Here is an 18,531-nt window from a genome sequence, read left to right as displayed (position 1 = left end):
TCTTTATCACTCTCTCCAAACCTGATTTTCCTGCCCTACCTAACTGTGCCCCCTCCACCTATCTCTGCTTCTACTCTCAGGAAATGATCTACCCCACTTCAGAAGAACAGGCATGTGACTAGAACCACCACAATTCCCTCCTACTAAACTATAAACCCACCTTAGCTACATATTCACCCATCTCTCCTTTCCTATCATGATGAAGATGTCTCTCCTCCTGCTTAAGGCTAATCTTGATCCTCTGCGCTGGATTCTAACCCACTTGCCCTGGAAGGCAGTGGTTCTTTTTTTTTAAAGATTTTTATTTATTTATTTGACAGAGAGAGACACAGTGAGAGAGGGAACACAAGCAGGGGGAGTGGGAGAGGGAGAAGCAGGCTTCCCGCGGAGCAGGGAGCCTGATGCGGAGCTCAATCCCAGGACTCCAGGATCATGACCTGAGCCGAAGGCAGACGCTTAACGACTGAGCCACCCAGGCGCCCCTGGAAGGCAGTGGTTCTCAATGTGTGCTTCTCAGACCAGCAGCACTGGCACTCCAGAACCGTGTTGTAAATGCAAATTCTCAGGCCCTACTCTAGACCTACTAAATCAGAAACTCTGGAATTGGGGCCCAGCAATTGGCACAGACCTAACATCAGCCTCCAGGTGATTCTGATGGATGCTGAAGTTTGAGAACCACTGCTCTAAGGAACGATTTGTTTATCCCCTCCCCCATATCTTCAAACCCTTTCTTTAGGGCAATGGTTCCCTTGCCTGAAGAGCCTCCTATCTGATTCCTCCACATACATTCCTGCTCCTCTCCAATCTATTCACCACACAGCAACATATCTGATCAAGTTACCCCTGCTTAAAATTCTTTAATGACTTCTCACTGATCTGAAGATAAAAACCAGTATCTTAAGAAGGCCTCAAGGCTCTCCACAGCTCACAAGCCTCCTCTTTCACCTCTGGCTCACTTTGTTCAGTAAGACCAGCCTCTCTCAACTTCCTGATCTTGCCATGCTCTACGGGACCCAACAAACCTTGAAATTGTTTTCTCTCTGCCTAAAATACTCTGCTTGCCTCTTTTCCAAACTCTTTCTATGTCAAGTCTCAACTTAAACTTTCCTTACTTAGGGTAAATCTTACCCCTTATTCTCAATTAGGTCCCTTTTGGATGCTCTGATAGAACTCTGCACTTATCCTCTCAAATCCACATAAAACTTATAATTATTTAATTATTATAAATGTATTGTCTGTTTTTTGCCAGAGCATAAGCTCTGCTGGGGCAGAAATCATGTCTCTCTTGTTTACTATAATATCCCTAGTGCCTAGGGGCACCTGGGTGGCTCAGTCAGTTGGCAGATATTTATTGTACATTTACTATGTGCAAGGTATTATACTAAGCTAAGCACTAGGGATATTTTTTTTTAAGATTTTTTAATTTTGTGTACATAACTCTACTAATGCAATAATTACACACTTGTGTCTGAGTCTCCATTAGACTGTCAACTCCCTGAGGGCATGGACCACATCTTGTTCACCTTTGTATCTCCAGGGCTTAGAAAAGGACCTCATGTTGACAACAGATGTCTAAATGTTTATGGGCATATTAAATCTAAGACTGTATCTCTAATTTTGCACTGAAAGGTTTTTTCCTAATATTAAATCTGGGGTCCAAAAAATAAAATAAAATAAAATAAAATTCTCAAAAAAAAATATTAAATCTGGGTTCCAATTCTAGGTTTGTTATTCATTAGCTGCACAAACTGTTTAACCTCTTTGGACCTCGGTTTCCTCACTAGGGAAATGGGGCTGATGAATACCAACTTGGAAATACTGCTATGGAAATTAAGCAAAATGACACTGAACAACAATTAGCACACATAGTGCCTGGCATGTAGTAGCGTCCCTCCTCTGGCTTCAACTTGATAGAGACAACTAGGACAAAACAAATACAAAAATAAGTCACAGCAATCAAGGGAGGCTGAGCACAGAGTGAGTCACTCCTTTTAATCATTTGCCTAGGAAGATTCACAATGAAGAAACAAAATAAGCAGAATAAACTCTACTGGTGGTATCCCCCTTGGCATATAAAGCTTGGTAAGGACTCACCCCAGAGACCTCTTGGCTGATGGCCACATCTGGCTCCCTAGCCCAGTAGGTCAGGTCTTAGTCTGTGGTGCCAGGAATGGCTACCTCGACTGGAATAGAAACTACCCCATAAGGACTATGTTTACACGTGGGAGATGAGGAAGAGGGAGGACAGCTTGAATGCAACTACATCTATCCAGTGTTTTGCAATCTGGCAGAAAATACTGCGGAATTGTTGGTGAAGACAGACACCACACAACTGCACTTACCTGTAGTCTAAGAACCACCTTAGACTAGATAATGAGCAGACTTCTGCTTTTACCAAAACAATGGTCAGACTTGCAGGCAGTGAACGTCTCTGAGGTCCAATTATGCTTGTACATCTGGGCAGCACCCAGAAAGATGACACCAGGCAGCTTTATACATACACTCCTTAGCACTGAGTGCTGCCCACAAGCACCAACTTCACTGCTCATGTGTGCCAAATGTAAAAGCAGATTTAAGTTTCTCTGTTCCTTATTTATAATGTGCTTACCTCTGCGGAACCACTGGTATTCAGATAACCTACTTCCTTGGAGTCATTCATTTCAGAATGCTGTGTCACCATATGTGTAGTTACTTCTTTGCTGGGACTATCTCTCTTCCAAAGCTTCCTGGTTAAGCTCTGATGGTCCCTGGAAGATACAGTGGGTCTGAGTGGAGCTCTGGGTGGACTCTGTCTCCTCCAAGATGTCCTGCTCCAACCTAGACCCAGAATATATGGTACATCATCTTCAGGTGGAAAGCCCAAATCATCTGTAGTTTGGAATTTTTTAAAAAATACCAGCATGGAATTGGAAGAGTCTGTCCTAAAAGTGCGGCAGCTCTGGGGCCTGCTGCAATCTGTCTGAATGCACATCCCTTCTAACCACCAAAAGGCATGGCACGCAGGGTCCTGGCAGCAGGCAGCCCAACACAACTGGAGAGAGGGGGTTCCTTCAAGAAGCCGGAGGTGATTTTCTCCCCCAGATCTCAGGCCAACTCCAAATTCTGTCTTCGCCTGCTGGCACCTGCTCTCACTGGCATCTAAAAACAAGGAATGAAAACATTTTAAGATGTAATAAAAACAGACTACTGCTCTGTAAAGAGCCCTGAACACCAACATTTAGGCTATTTTGAAGAGTGGTTTTTAAGAGGGTGGGAAAGCTGTCTAGTAAGTGGAACAGAAGAAGCAAAATAGAGTGTTTTTTGGCTCAGGATACTTTAGCTTATAGAAGTACTGCTCCCACGGTTCATCACTGGTTCCCCTTCTCAATGAGTCCATTCCACACAGACCTTTGATACAGAACTCCAGTTCATGAAACAGAAAAAACAAAACAGCTATTCTGGTAGAAGCGTATGGAGGGATGGGGGGAGTCCCACCACTTGACCTTCCACTCACATCCTGGCATTTCTCAGGGAGTGTGACCACTATGGGACCAGAAGAACAGGTAGCAAAACTGGATGGAATAACTACCCCGCCCCCACCCCCGAACTGGCAGCAACACAAACTGAGTACTCTTAACCTCTTCCAGGCTAAAGGTTCATCCGTTTTCTAACCAACTGTTTGCCAGAGTCAGGCAGTTTTGCACATCATGGTATCAGTCAGAGCAGTAGTCAGATTACCAAGAAGTTTAATCATGAGCTGGATTCTGCTAGAATGAACTTCCTACTGACAAGCCATGTCATGATAAATAAAGGAACAGAAGTACAATAGTGACCTACTGTGGTTAACATAAATAACATGGTCCAAAATTCTAGCTAATGTTGCTTCTGGATAAACTCTTGGGCTATTGAATTACTTCAGGCATGGCATTAACTTTCCTGAAGTATTACCTCACTTCTGTTTTCTTAGATGTAGAAAAGTCAAAGCATGTTCTAAATGAAAGCTGTTATACAGAGTTCATTTTAAGGTCTTAGTTATAGAGGTATCTGCACCCAACTATGGTCAGGGTTATACAGGGTCAGGACCAAGGTGAGGCAAGATAGGTGCCTCAGGCACAAAATTTAAGGAGGTGCACACTCTCAGAGTCATGCAAGTATAGAGTTGGCTTACCCAAACTTGAGAGCGAGTGCCTCCTTAAATTTTGTGCCCTAGGTGTTCTTTCTTCACCCTAGCCCTGGCCCTGGGGTTAGAACATAAAATATGTTTTAAAATTACATACAGAAAATATGCAGTAGAATCAAAACACCGAGGACATGGATAATCATGTCTGCATGTACACAGAACTGAAAGGGGGCTCTGACTAACCAAAGCAACAATGTGATAATCAGTGAAAGCCAACCTGACTCCCAGGAAATATTTATAAAATGTCCAGCAGACTAAATGTGGACACCAGTCAAATGAGAGAGAAGAGGAAAATAAAGGCAGGCTTCTGGATTACTGAGCAGGGGCTGTGGAAGCCAATCTGCCATTGTTCATTAAAAGAAAAGAGAGAGACATTGGCACAGACCTAACATCAGACAAGGCAATTTAGAAACCTAGAAAAAATAGAACTTCCTTAAGAAAAATGAAGAAATAGCAACTACGAAAAAAAAAATGAAGCTACCAAGAGCTACAGAAATACCCCTCATATCCTCATCCACCTTCCTACACAGTAACCAATGGTATGAATCTTGGTAACAGCTGAGTATACAGACTGTGTTGAAATCAATAAATGGTTACATCAGTGACTACTGTCAGCCACCTTTACATCAACTTTCCATCATTCTTCGCAGAATAATTCTCTCACATTTAACATAGTGAAGAGGTCCACACAGATGAAAATAACCTGCACCTTTCTGTAAGCCACTATTTTATTTAATTTTTAAAATGTACTGTGACATCCACTTTTGCCCCTGCAGAAGAAATTGCCATAGGACTTGCCCTCCCACCATGAGCAACTAGAAAACTAGATTATATGAAACAATTGTTTTTAGACAATGAACAACAGGTGGTCTAGGACTGTGATCCCAAAGAGGAAGGAAACAAACAGGTAAGCCCTATGACCACCCTGGCTTTCTGTATGGAAGCGTGCTCCAGACAGTGGCACAGGGAAGGAGAGCCCAAGCAGACTAGGGCAGACTTGCTGAGTTGAGGAAACAGAGTTTAAGGTGACTATGATACCTAGAATTTTGGAATAAACAACCAGAAAGGAGGAAGCGACACAGAGAAAGAGCTCCCATTATCTGGATAATGGTCCCTTTCAATCTTTGACTGAATACTAATTTACCCCAAGTATAGGTTGAGATGACATGAGGGAAATTAGAAAATATTTTGAACTGAATGAAAATGAAAACATAACATATAAAAATTCATGGGATGCAGTTAAAATCAGTGTTTAGAGGGGCATTTATAGGTTTAAATGCTTATTTTAGAAAATAAAAAAAGTCTAAAATCAATGACCTAGAGAGAGACACAGGGAGAAGGCCATGTGATGACAGAGGCAGAGACTGGAGCAACACAGCTATAAGCCAAAGAACACCAACGACTGACAGTGACCATCAGATACTAAGAAGAGTCAAGGAAGTGTTCTACCCAGAGTCTCAGAAGGTACCAACCCTTTATTTTGGACTTCTAGACTCCGGAACCATTGGCTTATCAGGATTTTCTGCCCTTACCTAAGAGAACAGTTAAGGAGACCGAGGGCTCCAAGACTACCAAGAGTACACATCCAGGGATCACTGACATTTAGGCATGCGGCTGTGAGCTCTACCCAGACTGAATGGAGACACCTGGACACACTCAGTGGACATGCACAGGGATGTGATACTGGAAAACCATGGGCATCTGAGGGGCTTCTCTTTTTCAAACCAAAATTAATTGCCCAACTGGAGCAAGGGGTAGAGCCCTGGATGGAGGTGTGAAAAGCTCTGCCGGGTGCCTGTACAGTCTAGGAGTACTGGTTTGAAACAAAGGCATCAGTCCTAAAGCAAAATATTTCTGAAGGATCAGCTCCAGAAGAGTGAACATAAGGTGTCATCGTTGATACAGGCCTGGAATGGGAGAACAGAAGTTCCACAGAGAAGCAGCACTGTAATGTGGCAAAATCTTTAAATATAATTCCTCCTTTATTAGCCATCAGAAAAATCTTTTTTTTTTTTTTAAAGATTTTATTTATTTATTTATTGGAGAGCGAGCGAGAGAGAAACAGCATGAGAGAGGAGAGGGTCAGAGGGAGAAGCAGGCTCCCCGCTGAGCCAGGAGCCCGATGTGGGGCTCGATCCCAGGACCCTGGGATCATGACCTGAGCCGAAGGCAGTCGCTTAACCAACTGAGCCACCCAGGCGCCCAGCCATCAGAAAAATCTTACAGGTGAGATAACCCATTAATGTAAACAATGTGGGACAGCCTTTATGAACAGCTCATTTCCTTTAAATCATCACAAAATTCACATAAGCGAACAACCTTATAGATGTACTCAATATGGAAATTTCTCAAGAAGGACTCAACAATTACTATCAGAGAATTCATTGTAGAGAGAAACCCCATCAATGCAATGAATGTGGAAAAGCTTTCAAAAAGAACTCTATCCTTTTAAGTCATCCGAGAATTCATACCAGTCAAAAACCCTAAATATGTAAAGACTGGGAAAAGCCTTTGCTCAGAACCCAGCCCTTACTCATCATGAGAATACATAGTGGAGAAGAGCCTTTTAAATGTAATGAATGTGGAAAAGCTTTCAGGGATAACTCAATTATGGTGGAACAACATCAGAAACTCCATACTGGTGAGAAACTATATTGGTGTAATGAACGTGAAAAAGCCTTTAGGAAGAGCTCAACCCTTATTAGTCATCAAAGACACACAGGAGGGGCGCCTACGTGGCTCAGTCCGTTAAGCGACCGAATCCTGATTTCAGCTCAGGTCATGATCTCAGGGCTGTGAGACTGAGCCCCGCATCAGGCTCCACAGTGGAGCCTGCTTAAGATTCTCTCTCTTCCTCTGCCCCTCCCCTGCCTCTAAAAAAAGAATACATATAGGAGAGAAACCCTATCACTGAAATAAATGTGGAGAATCTTTCAGGTATATACTGTTTGCTGGACATCAGAAAACTCACAGTGAAAATAAACCCTGTTGGTGTAAATGACTGTGGGAAAGCCTTTGTGAAGAGCTTATTGGATATGAGAGAATTCACACTGGACAAAAATCCTATCACTGCAAGAAATATAGGAAAGTCTTCAGGCACAGCTCCAGCCTTGCTCAACATCAGAGAATCCATATAGAGGAAAACCTCAGAAATGTAATGAATGTGGGAAGACTTTTCCCAAAGAAAATTCGTAACAAAGAGCCACCAAATATAGTTAGTGTGGTAAATCACACAGAAAGAGTTTATTCCTTCGAGCATCAAAGAGAAGACATTCAATAAATTATACATTTAACAAAAATATTCTGTGCACCTCTACGCCAAAGAACTTCTCACCTGTGAAGATTTCATTATAGTATGGTTTGTACTGGTGAAATAATTGAAAAACTTAAATGTCGATCAATACAGAAATAGTATAGAATACTATGCAGCAACTGAAAACAATGAGGTAGAATTGTATATACAGCAATAGAAACAGCCCCATGAGGGGTGCTGGGGTGGCTCAGTCAGTTAAGCAGCCAGCTTTTGATTTCAGCTCAGGTCATGATCTCAGGGTCCTGAGATCAAGCCCCACATTGGGCTCCACACTCAGCTGGGAGTCTGCTTGAGGATTCTTTCTCTATCTCCCTCTCCCTCTGTCCCTCCCCCGCCCCCGCTCACGTATGCGCATAAGCACTCTCTAATTAAATAAATAAATCTTTTAAAAAGAAAAGAAAAGAAATATCCCCATGATACCTTAAATTAAAAAAAAAGCAAGTTGCAGGGGGCGCCTGGGTGGCTCAGTCAGTTAAGCTTCTTCCTTCGGCTCAGGTCCTGATCTCTGGGTCCTGGGATCGAGCCCTGCTTCAGGCTTCCCGCTCAGTGCGGAGTCTGCTTGTCCCTATCCTTCTACCCCTTCCCCCGTTCATGCTCGTTCTCTCTCTCTCCCTCTCTCTCAAATAAATAAATAAAATCTTCTAAAAATTTAAAAAGCAAGCTGTAGAAAATTTATATATGATGGTCTTATTTACATTTTTTAAAACAAAGCTTTTTTGTTTCTACATATATATTATATACATTCCAAAGGATCTGGAAAAATGAAGGCCATACATTAACAGCCAAAAATATATATATTTTTTTAATCAATGATCTATGCTTTCATCATAAAAGCTAGAAAAAGAAGAGTAAATTATACCCAAAATAAGTTGAGAAAGGAAAAAATAAAGATAAGAGTAACCAATGAAACAGAAAACAAAAAGTAGAGAAAATCAATGAGACCAAAATCTGGTTTGAAAGATCAACAAAACTGATAAAGCTCTAGTCAGATTGATGACAGAAAAAAAGACAACAGTCACAAATTAACAATATCAGGAATGAAAGAAGGGATGTCACTACTAATACAATAAACCAGGGGCAGCAAACTATGGCTCAAAGGCCAACTCTAGCTACTGTCTAGTATTGTAAATAAAGTTCTATTGGAATATAGTCACACTCATTTATTTAAATATTCTCCACAGCTGTTATTGCTCCACAATGGCAAAGTTTTTTTTAAGATTTTATTCATTTGAGAGACAGAGTGAATGAGAGAGAGTACATGAGCAGGGGGAGAGGGAGAAACAGGCTCCCCTGCAGAGCAGGGAGCCCGATGCGGGGCTGGATCCCAGGACCCCAGGTCACAACCCGTGAAGGCAGACACCCAACCAACTGAGCCACCCAGGCACCCCCACAATGGCAGAGGTAAGTAACTGCAAGAGACTGTTATCTTAAGACTCACAAAGCCTAAAATGTTTACTATCTGGCCCTGTAAGAAAGTTTGCCAATCCCTGATCTAAGAATATACTTTTGTTCGACTTATTATTAAAAAGTGAGTAGAGCCTAAATTTGGATGTTAACTTACAGAAGACTGATAAGTTACAAATGATTTTGATTTTCACAGAGATGCAAATTATTTGTCTAGTAAAAGATAACCTCAAAAGTTTAATTAATAAGGCGCCTTTTCTTCCCACCTAGCTATTATCTTTATTTCTTTATTCATTCATCCATTCAACAAATATTACAGTGCACCTGTTTCATGTTAGGCACTGCTTTGATGGAGCTTAATAATAATTTAGATGGGGAGACAGGTTAAACAGACACAATAATGGGGGCGCCTGGGTGGCTCAGTTGGTTAAGCGACTGCCTTCGGCTCAGGTCATGATCCTGGAGTCCCGGGATCGAGTCCCGCATCGGGCTCCCTGCTCGGCAGGGAGTCTGCTTCTCCCTCTGACCCTCCTCCCTCTCATGCTCTCTGTCTCTCATTCTCTCTCTCTCAAATAAATAAATAAAATCTTAAAAAAAAAAAACAAACAAACAGACACAATAATGAATGTAGGATTGCAAACTAATGTAAGTACTCTGAAGGAAAGAAATTCAGCCTTTATAGAATAAAGGTAGTTAAATTTGGAATTTACTGAACAGATATATTATCGCATACGTGACATGCTATCAAAGATGTTCACTGTAGGGGCTCCTGGGTGGCTCAGTCAGTTAAGCATCCAACTCTTGATTTTGGCTCAGGTCATGATCTCAGGGTCGTGATCTCAGGGTTGTGAGATCAAGCCCTGTGTTTGGGCTCCACACTCAGCACCGAGTCTGCTTGAGATTCTCTCCTCTTCGTCTGCCCCTCCCCCTACTCACACTCACTTGCTCTCTTGCTCTCTTTCTCAAATAGTAGATAAATAAAATCTTTAAAAAAAAAGATATTCACTATATGTTGTTTGAAATGAAAAAAATATTGGTACTAACTTTTAAACTTCTCAATAGAGAACCGATTAAATAAATTAAAGAAGATCCATGCAGTTATGGGGATGAATAAGGCTACTCTATATAGTACTAGTATGCAGTGATATCCAGGATACACTATGTAGAAAAAGAAAAGTTCAGAGCAGTGTGTCTAGTATGCTACAATTTGTGTGTGGGGGGGAAAGAATATAATGTTTATGCATATATATGCATAGACTATTTTTGGAAGAATATTCAAGAAGTTGGCATGGTTGCCTTTAGTAGGGGAAAGGAGGTAGCTTGAGAGACTGAAGTGAGAGACTTGTTTGTTCACTAAATATACTTTTATACCTTTGAATTTGTACAATGTACATGTATTATCTTTTGAAAGATAAATTTAAAAAATTTAAATAAACAGAAATGTCAATGGCTTCCCAGGGCTCTTAGAATGATAATCAAAATCCTTAACATAACCTAAGAAGATCCTGTATGATCTAGACCATGTCTACCTTCCTGGCCCCACCATGTAATAGGCTCTCCCTCCGTCATTATGTTCCAACCCACCAGCCTTCTTTCATTCCCCAAATGGACTATGCTCCCTCTCCTAACTGGGCTCTGCGCATGCTGCCCCCTCTATTGGGAACTCTCTTGTCTCCCTTCTTTACCCAGTTAGCTCCACTCATGAGATCTCAGTTCAACCACCATTTCCTTAGAGAAGCCTCCATGCCAAGTCAGGTCTCTCCATTTATACACTCTTTGGGCCTGTTACCCCTTTCCTTTAAAGCAATTACAACAACAACACTTACAAAATTACATTTCTTTGTGTGATCTTCTGCTCAATGTTTTCCCCACAACCACACTGTAAGCTCGAGGATGACAGGTCCATGTCTGTTTTGTTTTTTTTCTCTCTCACTACTGTACCCCCAATTCTGACATGGCACTTGGCACATTACACTGCAGGTGCCCCAAAATATCTTTCTGAATGAATGCACAGACAAAGGCATTTATGCATATGGAGGAAACCAGGTGGCCTGGTATCAGGTGGGTCATACTGAAGACATCCAGGCCGTTGACAAGACTTCAAAAAGAGACGAGGCCCATATGCTATAATAAATGAGGGGGGTGAATAATGGTTGGTAGATGAGTAATGACTAGGGTAGGAAGTGGCATAAACCTCAACGAGCAGAACTTTTTCCATGACATTGGAGGAGTACTGTGCCAGAAGTGACAGTGAGGAGTGATGACGACATCAGTTCCACCTCCAAACTCAGAAGTACATGGGAGATGGAAGAATGAGCAACCATCGCCTGCAGGCTAGAGGGAAAACCATGTTTTTCTCCAAGAGAAACCCAGGTCTCAGAACATTCTATCTAATGTCTTAACTCATAAGTTTGAGTCTAGAGAGGGTTTAATAACTCTATGGATTCTTGTCACAGTTAAAAAGTTGAGAAGGGAGGGGTGGTAAATGTGAGTTGAAAAGCACAAAGTTATACGGGAATGTCAAGTCAGACACACGCAAATCACAATGGTTAAGGCACTTTCTAGCAAGAAAAAAGGAGAGGATGGAAAATTATGATGATGAACTGATGACAGGGTTGCTGCCTATCCATCCTTGATATAAATGGTGAAAGCTTTGAGGCAAATCACAGAGGATATCTGTGGAATTTGGGAGAACAGATTTAGACTCAGGGGAAATGGTGAAGGCAATTTATGGGAATTACAAGGTCAAAGGGAAAGGAGCAAAAAAATTCTAATTCCCTGGTTGTTGCTAGCAGCTCTGGTCAAATCCAGATCTTTGAAAGAAGAGGAGACAAAAGTGGGGGTGGAGGAGGGGTTAGCTATAAGACTGGTTTGCCCTGCAAGGGTCTTTTTCTTCCATAGTTCCATGAAGAATGTCACATAAGCTACACAATTATCTGCTGGTATAAAAGAGAAACATTTTAGAACCCAAACACCCCCTGCTTTGTGAGGTGACCTGGAAGCCTCAGTCAGAGATCTCATCTATTACTCTGGGCAAGAGAGAGCATGTTTAATGGTGGAAGGAACAACCTGGGCATTCACACAGGATGTTTCAGACTCTCCCTACTTCACTTGGACCTCTTGATTGCTATATTCTTAAAATTATTATTAGAGCTTAGTGATGGGTAAGATCTCTGATTCATGTGACTCTTACCTGACAATCTGATCCTTTGTCTTAGCTCAAGGGACTAGAGCCTGGGAGAGGACAAATGGTCAGAAGCACTTATGTCTTGGACAGTGACCAGAAGTAAAAGAAATGTGAAGCATGGGGCAGGTTAAATGGCTACGGCATTGCTAAGAAAATTAATCCCAATAGTTCCCAATAAGGAGAGGAGGTACTGTGATCTCTCAGTTCACATGTTTACTTAATGGGATTTTGACTAACTTATTTTTTTAATTAACTGTATTTAAAAAAAATGTTGCTCCATTTTGTGTTCAATAATAAAAATATGGGGGGAAAACAGTTCTTTCCCATCCATTCAGTGGATCATAATTCTTCTTCTTAGATGGCTAAAAGACACGGGTTCTAGATTCAGCTCTAGGTCTGTCATTTACTATTATTTAACCTTTGAAAAGTAACTTAACCTAAGATTCAATTTTCATTGTTGTTACTCTTGAGAAAAAGAGTTCATCAGAGGAGGAAGCAGAGGAGCATTGGTAGAGTCAATATTGGATTCTAGAAGTAACTTGGATAAAAGGTTAGATGAAAATAAGCTCCAATTTTAGATCAGTTCCTCTCCTGCCCACGCCACCATAGCCTGGCTCTGCTCCCAGGGCCTAAGCAAAAGCAATATTAAATCCTTACAAAAGAGGGCTTACATAGAACCTTAGACTGAAAAACCTTTGGGAAAGTCTGGAACTCACTGTTGGTAGGAGCATGTAGAAAGCTTACCCAGGTGGAGTACACGAGGGCAGAGCCAATCCCTTTCCTTCTAAAGCCATGACAAAGCAGAGAGTACAGCTCTCCCATATGTATTACCTGGAGGATCCCCAAAACTGGAAGCTCTGGAGCTACCAATGCTTACTTATCATTACCACCTCTCAAAATACAGACTAGACCAGGTTTCATAATTCCAAGTAGCAGAGTGGAAAAGTCTGTAGAATATATATATTATTGCCAGAGGAAATTCATCAAATACTTTCGGAAGCCATGAACAACTCCAGAAACACTGAGAGGCAGTGCTGTTGCCTCTGGCATTTGTAAATCTCAGGTAACAAGCCTGACTTTTCCAGCTAATTTGGAAACTGCTCTGGCTGGCAACCAAGAAGGAAGCAGAGACAGAATGCCCACTACCTTAGGAACCATACTATTAAGGTCACTGGGAATTCATACTTGAACCAAATTCATCAAACTGTATCCCAATGGAAGGGCTAGCATGGTGGGAATGAGAGTAGAGAGAATGCCCTGCCAGTATTATTTCAAAAAAAACAAAAAACCAAAAAAAAAGCAGTTGGTACAGTCTTCCACTGGGGGGCAAGGGGAACCAAGTTTCTGTGGACAATAATGATTGGTGAGAACATTATACAGGCAAAATTTGCACTTACTTTTAACATTCATTGAAACTAAAATTCTATTCTAGAAATCTCACAATTTTGTAATATGGTCAAGAATCGATTCAAGATTTCCTTTGATGGTTATACCTATAATGAACTATTATCAAGCAGTAAAGCAGCAGCCTTAAATTGGGTGAAGTCAGTGACTGAACTCTGGCTCCACACTGTCTTCCTACAGCTATTACCAAAAGTATGCATTGTCTCAGAAGCAATAGGTCTTGGACAAGATGGCTGCCATATGAAAATGAGACAAGCAGGCATATTATCAATCCCCAAAACAACTCACAGGAGCTGTTCAAATACAAACCACCTCAGGGGGCACCCTCCACCTTCCTTTTGACTGTCAGCATGTCTGTCACCTGCACACCCACTAACAAATACAAAAATGGTTCTAGTAACTCCACACCAGTTCTCTCCCTCGGGGGTTAGCACATTCAGAAAGCAAAGCAGAGGAGGTAACTAAATCCTCTGAAGGGCACAGTCAGGTATTATAAAGTTTGGAAAAAGCCAGGGTAATAACCGGTGCCCTCTCTCCTCTTCAAAAGCGCCAACACTTTTTTCCTCAGCAGCACACAGGTTAGATTGAAGGTGGCAGTAGCCTCACAAAGCAGCCCTTTGAAAAGAAAATAATTACCATTCATTGCCTTAGCTGTGTGCCTAGCTTTGTTTAGAGCACAGTTTGTTAAATGTTGTGGTGTAGGTGATTTGCTGAAACTAAACTAACTGCTAAATAAGAACCAGTAGGCTTTGCGTCCATATTCTGACTTCTTTCCCTTGACTGTATGTAACATTTCCATTTTTCCCCAAGACCATTCTTATCAAAGACAAACTCCCCATGGAACCAGCTGCCCAACAGATATCTCATAGCCACTATTCATGATAACCCTTGATGGTCAGCTAGATGGAAAACAAGCTTCTAGCTACTTGATTACAAAACCTGAGCCTTGCAGCACTTCTCTGATTAAGAGTATTTCAAAGAGGAGCGCCTGGGTGGCTCAGTTGGTTAAGCATCTGCCCTTGGCTCAGATCATGATCCCAGGGTCCTGGGATCGAGTCCCGTATCAGGCTCCTTGCTCAGTGGGGAGCCTGCTTCTCCCTCTGCCTCCCACTCTCCCTGCTTGTGCTCTCTCTCTCTCTCTCTGACAAATAAATAAATAAAATCTTTTAAAAAAAAGTTACTCCGAAGAGCAAGTCCCCTCCTGTAAACACTGTCACTAAAGAAGCCTTCAAGGTACTGGATTGTGGCAAATTGCTGAAGAGAAAAACCATAAATCTCTGCAGAAGATGGCAATATTTTCAGGGAAAAAAGAAGGAAAATGCTTTTTTTAATCTACCTACCTAAGGCAGAATACTGATACTTTACAGGTTAAAGGAACTATGAAAACCACCCCCATTTAATCTTGGTTTAATGAAAAAGAATACATCCAGTTTCCAAGGTGAGGATCATACAGAACCTTCTGGAAATCTGAGTTTAAAAAAAAAACAAAACATTGTTTCCAAAAGAAAATCCCATATCAAGATCAATACCCTTATTCCATCTCACCCATCTTCTGTCTCCCACCTTATAGGCTGAGGCTGTGGCCCCTGAAATAAGACCACCTGTGTTTGAATCTCTATGCAGCCAACTTAACTAGCTGTGTCATCTTGGGTCATTTTTCTTGGTTTCTTCATGAGTAGAAATAGGAATGATGGTAACAGTATCTAAACTCACGCGGCTATGATAGACATAAAGGAAGGTAAGCTATGCAAAGTACTTAACACAATGCCTATCATGTAGTTAAAGCTCAGTATATATTAGCTGCCATTACTTTTGTTGTTACTATACTTCATTTTAGCACAGGCACCACTTCTTCCAGAAAGTCTTCCTTGAGGAAACCCTTACCCCGAGATTCCTCTCTGCATATCCTCTATCATAGAATTTCTCTCACTGGATCATATTTGTTTGTCTACCTCACATACTCTGCCCTGTTTAAGTGCTGGGGTTGTATCTTGTATCTCTGTATTTGTAGGCTCAGTAAAATGCTTGGCATATAGAAGGCATTCAAAGAATTATTTAATTTTAAACATTTATCCAGTATTTAAATAAATGTATGCAATTTTTTAAACTAACAAAACCTAGCAAAAGATGTCAGCTCCACTACAGAATTACTTGAGTTGTCGTCATTTGAGTCAGCTCCTTAATGTTAATTAATTCCCTTGGCTAAAAGGTGGCCAGGACAGGAGAGAAAAGCAAAGTTCCCAGTTCACTAAGAAATGAGAAACGGCTTTCTGAATTAAACCGAAGAGAGCACTGAATGGGAGGTATGAGATGTGCAAAAGAGAAACAGAAGAAAAGCCAAATGGATTAAGAGGAGATTGCTGAATCTAATGTAACCAGCTAGAAAGAGCCTTTCCTGCCTAAACTGAAAAATCCTTTGAAATCACAAAGCAATCTTTACTCATGAAAGGACCAACCAAATTTCCGTTCCCCGAGCTATTTCAGGTCACTCCACTTCACTCAAAGGGAAGACAGGCTTTCACCACAGAACTTTCTGAACAAAGTGACAGTGGAGAATGGTTTCCAGTTCACCTAGACAAATGGCCATCCATCATGGATGACATCTAGATCCATTCAATTTTCCTTCTTCTGAGCAATGAGAAGGAAAAGATAAAAACTCCCAAGTTTTCGTCACCTAGGTGGAAAAGATGGAAACCAGTCTATCACAATTCTAATGCCTCTAGCTTCTACCTGATACTTTTTAAAAAATCAAAGTTTGCATTAATTGGATACAGCTGCTATTAAGTTTCAAAGACCTATCTGTTAAGGTTTAGTCCAAAGCCATTTTCACAACCAAGCAGCAAGTGAGAGTATTAATCAAAACACCCGTATTGCTGAAAATAGCTCTTCTGCCATGAAGTCACCAAAAATGATCCAGTCATCAAGGGCTTTATAATATTTAAAGGCAGATTGGAGGCAAATGATTAAACCATTAAATGATTAAACTTTATAATATTTAAAGGCAGATTGGAGGCAAATGATTAAAAAAAAAAACAACCTGTAACTAGGGGGTTCTATGGCTGCATATAATATACTCAGAATCTCCTGCTTCACTTTTTCTCCCACCACCTTATGACTAAAAGACTAGAGAATGCTGTCAGCAAGGAGAGCACGCCTCCAAGCCACAGCATGAAGGAACCCACACCTCTCTAAGTAACACTGGCTTTGTACTTCAAAAAGCACAGGTATCAAATGTAACAGATCAACTTCGGCCTATACATAAAAGTGGTTCTAAAAAGACGTTGTTTTTCTATAGAGAAAGCCCATAGGTATGATGTGATGAATCTAGCAGTTCCCTATATGGACCACTTGTAGATGTTATTGTCAAAGCCCTGCAGCTGACTGCTGTCTCTGATTGCAGGGCTGATAAATTATTTGCATTCATCACAGTCATACCAACCTTCTCTGGAAACCCACACAGTGAACCTTGAATCAGAGCACTGCTTTGTTTTTGGGGGGAAGGTTTTAAAAATTTTTTTGCTGGCTGATTTGGTTTTCTAAAGAGAAGGTCATTTAGAGGACCGTGGCAGAGATACGTAAATTAAAAAAAATAGTAGTAAGCTTGAGAGGAAATAAGGAAATAATAGAACAAACCATGAAGTGCTATTTCAGCAGATATGGTCAATAGAGGAAAAGTTTGTCAATTTATCCACTAAAAATCCCTCTTTTTGGAGAATTATGTAAGTATCATAAAAAAAAAAGAAAGAAAAAAGAAAAACACCCTGCAGTGGGCTGAAGTGGGACATGTGAGGACTCAATACAACCAAGCTTCGAATACTTAAATATCTTAAACCACTTTTTGCTTATAGCAAATAAAATGCAGAGCTACAGATGCTTTCTCATCTGTGTGTAAATGAAAGCAAAACTGTGTGAGTAGTTAGTATTCTTAGAATTTTTGAGAGCCAGTTTATTTAAATTAAATCCAAGCCAATCTGTATCTGTACAGAAATAATTTTCTCAGGGCTCTTATTCTCTAGACTTTACAGAGCTGTACATACTCCTCTCTCTACCTCTCCCCCCGAGATAAAGAAAAGAGCTCTGCAGGTTAAAAACCACTTCAAATGAATCTGGGAGAAGGAAGTTCAAAGGGATTAGAATATCACTTGTCTCACCAGCCTGTTATAGAACAGGGTTCAGCTCTTCCCTGCCCAATTCTTTGTGCTCCCATGGCACATCTTGGAATTTATCATGCTTCTTTATGTTTCTATATCTATCTCTGCCTCCATAGTGTGAACTCTCTGATGGCAGGAACTGGGTTTTATTTAGCTGGAGACAGTGTCTGTTGACCTGAATTGTATGTATCTTCAGTATGTACATAACACCTAGATATTATCATTAAGTGATTTGAATTAAGCAATCTAGAGAAGGTATTAAAAATGCAGTAAGCATATTTCAAGGCAGTGAACATAAGACAACGCATACAAAGAACTAGGGAACACAAATATTAAGAAAGTGTAATCTAGTTAAAGTCATCAACATGATGCAGCACCAACATAAAGATAATTTGTATTGTTTGGCTTATTTACTGTAATCATGTAGCTCTTAATAGACTTCATTTTGATGACACTTACAAGTATCTTTCTCTTATACCTCCATTTTCAAATTCATTGTAATACACATTCTACTGACAGAAAGAAAAATTGGGGCAAGATGGTCAACACTTCTCACTACCAAATTATCCAGTATGGATTCCCTCTAGCCACAGAGAAACTGGCCTTTCCTTATCATCATCTGTAAAACGGCAATATTACTCTGCTGCTTCTTCAGTTCTGGGCAGGGCAATAAGGATATCCAAATGCGTGTGAGACGCATGCGCATGCACACGCACACACACACACACACACTCCCCACAGACACATAGGAAAACCCTTGAAAACACATCATCCAAGGGCCTTCGCTCTTTACCTCTTCCTCCCCACTGACAGAGGAAGCCATGCTGCCAAGGCAGCAACCCCCACGTGAAATATGAAAGAGTGGAGGCGAAACAGCTCCATCAAAACAGCGTGGAAAGGAAAGGAGGGTATG

The 18,531-nt window shown here is 41.0% G+C and overlaps 1 protein-coding gene across 4 annotated transcripts in view; it reads right to left on the bottom strand.

Moving 5' to 3' along the window:
* Nucleotides 1–18,531, bottom strand: part of KIAA0319L (KIAA0319 like) — a 95,354-nt gene that overhangs the window by 63,083 nt on the left and 13,740 nt on the right. For all 4 annotated transcript variants that reach the window (XM_045898108.3, XM_045898107.3, XM_064589487.1 and 1 more), the window contains exon 3: nt 2,609–3,138. In XM_045898108.3, coding sequence (XP_045754064.1) covers nt 2,609–3,138 — 530 coding nt within the window. The remainder of the gene's footprint in view (nt 1–2,608; nt 3,139–18,531) is intronic.

Source organism: Mirounga angustirostris, unplaced genomic scaffold, assembly GCF_029215605.1.
Source record: "Mirounga angustirostris isolate CCGP_5_RB_7025 unplaced genomic scaffold, mMirAng1.0.hap1 SCAF_4, whole genome shotgun sequence".
Taxonomy (NCBI): Eukaryota; Metazoa; Chordata; class Mammalia; order Carnivora; family Phocidae; genus Mirounga; species Mirounga angustirostris.
The sequence above is the reverse complement of the archived record's forward strand: the minus strand, read 5'-3'. Positions and strand labels throughout refer to the sequence as shown.